This window comes from Myotis davidii, unplaced genomic scaffold (genome assembly GCF_000327345.1).
Source record: "Myotis davidii unplaced genomic scaffold, ASM32734v1 scaffold352, whole genome shotgun sequence".
Classification (NCBI taxonomy): domain Eukaryota; kingdom Metazoa; phylum Chordata; class Mammalia; order Chiroptera; family Vespertilionidae; genus Myotis; species Myotis davidii.
Window position 1 is genome coordinate 526839 of NW_006283633.1, and position 1698 is coordinate 528536.

At 39.2% G+C, this 1698-nt stretch overlaps 1 protein-coding gene across 1 annotated transcript in view; it reads right to left on the minus strand.

Moving 5' to 3' along the window:
* ADGRL3 (adhesion G protein-coupled receptor L3) overlaps positions 1-1698 on the minus strand; it is a 323628-nt gene that overhangs the window by 78453 nt on the left and 243477 nt on the right. The window contains exon 13 of the mRNA XM_015565616.1: positions 1022-1242. Within this exon, the coding sequence (XP_015421102.1) occupies positions 1022-1242 (221 nt within the window). The remainder of the gene's footprint in view (positions 1-1021; positions 1243-1698) is intronic.

Sequence of the window (1698 nt, forward strand, 5' to 3'; positions counted from 1 at the left end):
GTCATGCCAACATTTAGAATTCTGGCTTCCAGGACTGTGAGAGCACAAAGTGCTGTTGCTTAAGCCACCAAGTCTGTGCTATGTGGTTCAGGCAGCCGCAGGAAATGAATCCTGTCATTACTATTAAGTTGGAGCCTGGTGGTAAAACAGAAAAGAGCATCTAGAGCAGTGGTTCTCCACCTTGGCTGCACATTAGAATCACCTGGGAATCTTTCTAAACTCCTGATTTCTGGGCCTCATCCTCTGGAAATTCTGTTTCTTTTTTATGAGGTGGGGCCACAACATTAGTAACAAAGAAACAGAATTTCCGGAGGATGGGGCCCAGAAATCAGGATTTTAAAAAGATTCCCAGGTGATTCTAATGTACAGCCAAGGTTGAGAACCACTGCTGTAGGGCAAGCATGTCAAACTCACAGCCGGGGCCTCATGCCTCATTTATTTAACCTGTGTTAGCCTTTGAGTTTGACATGCTTGCTTCAGGGAGTAGGTTCATGAGCATTGAACTTGGAGTCAGGGAATTCCATCTCTGCACCTCAGTGTTGTCATCTGAGAGTGTTGAATTATAGTGATAAGAAGTCTTTGGGTTTCAGTAGCTTATGCTCTCAGGTACAGTGGGGCTTTGACTTACGAGTTTAATTTGTTCCGAGACCGAGCTCCTTAAGGAGCTCGTTAACTCAAATTACTCTGTCAACTCAATACAAAAAATCGGCGGACAGCTGGTATCTCAAAAAACTCGTTAGTTGGGACACTCGTAAGTCAAGGCCCCACTGTAATTACTCAAGGTGATGATTTACATTTGAAAAAGTTCTGCTGTTTGAAAACCATATCATACTGATTCTCAGGGCTATTTTTTTATTTCTTTTTACAAAAATTCAAACCATGAATTGAATTATCCCCATTTGCTTCTCCAGTTCCTTCATGTATTGTTGTGAGCTGATAAAAAGACCTTAGGCTCCAAGAAAATTCTGTTATTTCAAGTAGATGTACAAGAAAGAAACAAAGAAAGAAAACAGCCACTCACACTTTATCTGTTCCATAACTCCTGTAGTCTACCGCAGCCGACACAGCCACAATGAGCGCGGGCATACCGTAGCCCACCAGGTAGAAGTACTTCCTGCGTGAGTGTTCGCTCTCAAACACCTCCACCAGCATGATGTAGAGCTGCACGCCCTCCAGGAACATCCAGGTAAAGGCGGCCAAGAAGAAGAAGTGTAAGAGGGCCGCAAACACCGCACAGGCAATCTAGAAAGAGGAACCAAATGGTTGAGCCAAATTACTACTAAATGAAATATTAGCAACTACCATAAAATTAAAATAAATATTTATCAATACTGCAGTGAAAATATAGGTCTGCAAAAGAATAACCTGGGTGAGATTCTTAAAACTGCGATATTAAAACCTAATTAAATATAACCTAGCTTTGAAAACTATAGTTAACATTTTACTAATGGCTGATGGATGACAGCCTAGCATTATAATAAATTAAGATTATAATATTTAGGGAAAAGTTCTAAGAGCCTACTGATAATTATTGCTGAGATTAATCTAAAGATTTAAAAATAAACCTCAGAAATTTCTTCTCTTGGGTATAATTGTGTATGCACTAATGTATTAATTGCTAGAGAAATGCTAAAAACAAGGAGAAAAGTTCTTAAAATTAAATAGTATAATGAATTACAGCATTTTATAATTGATAAT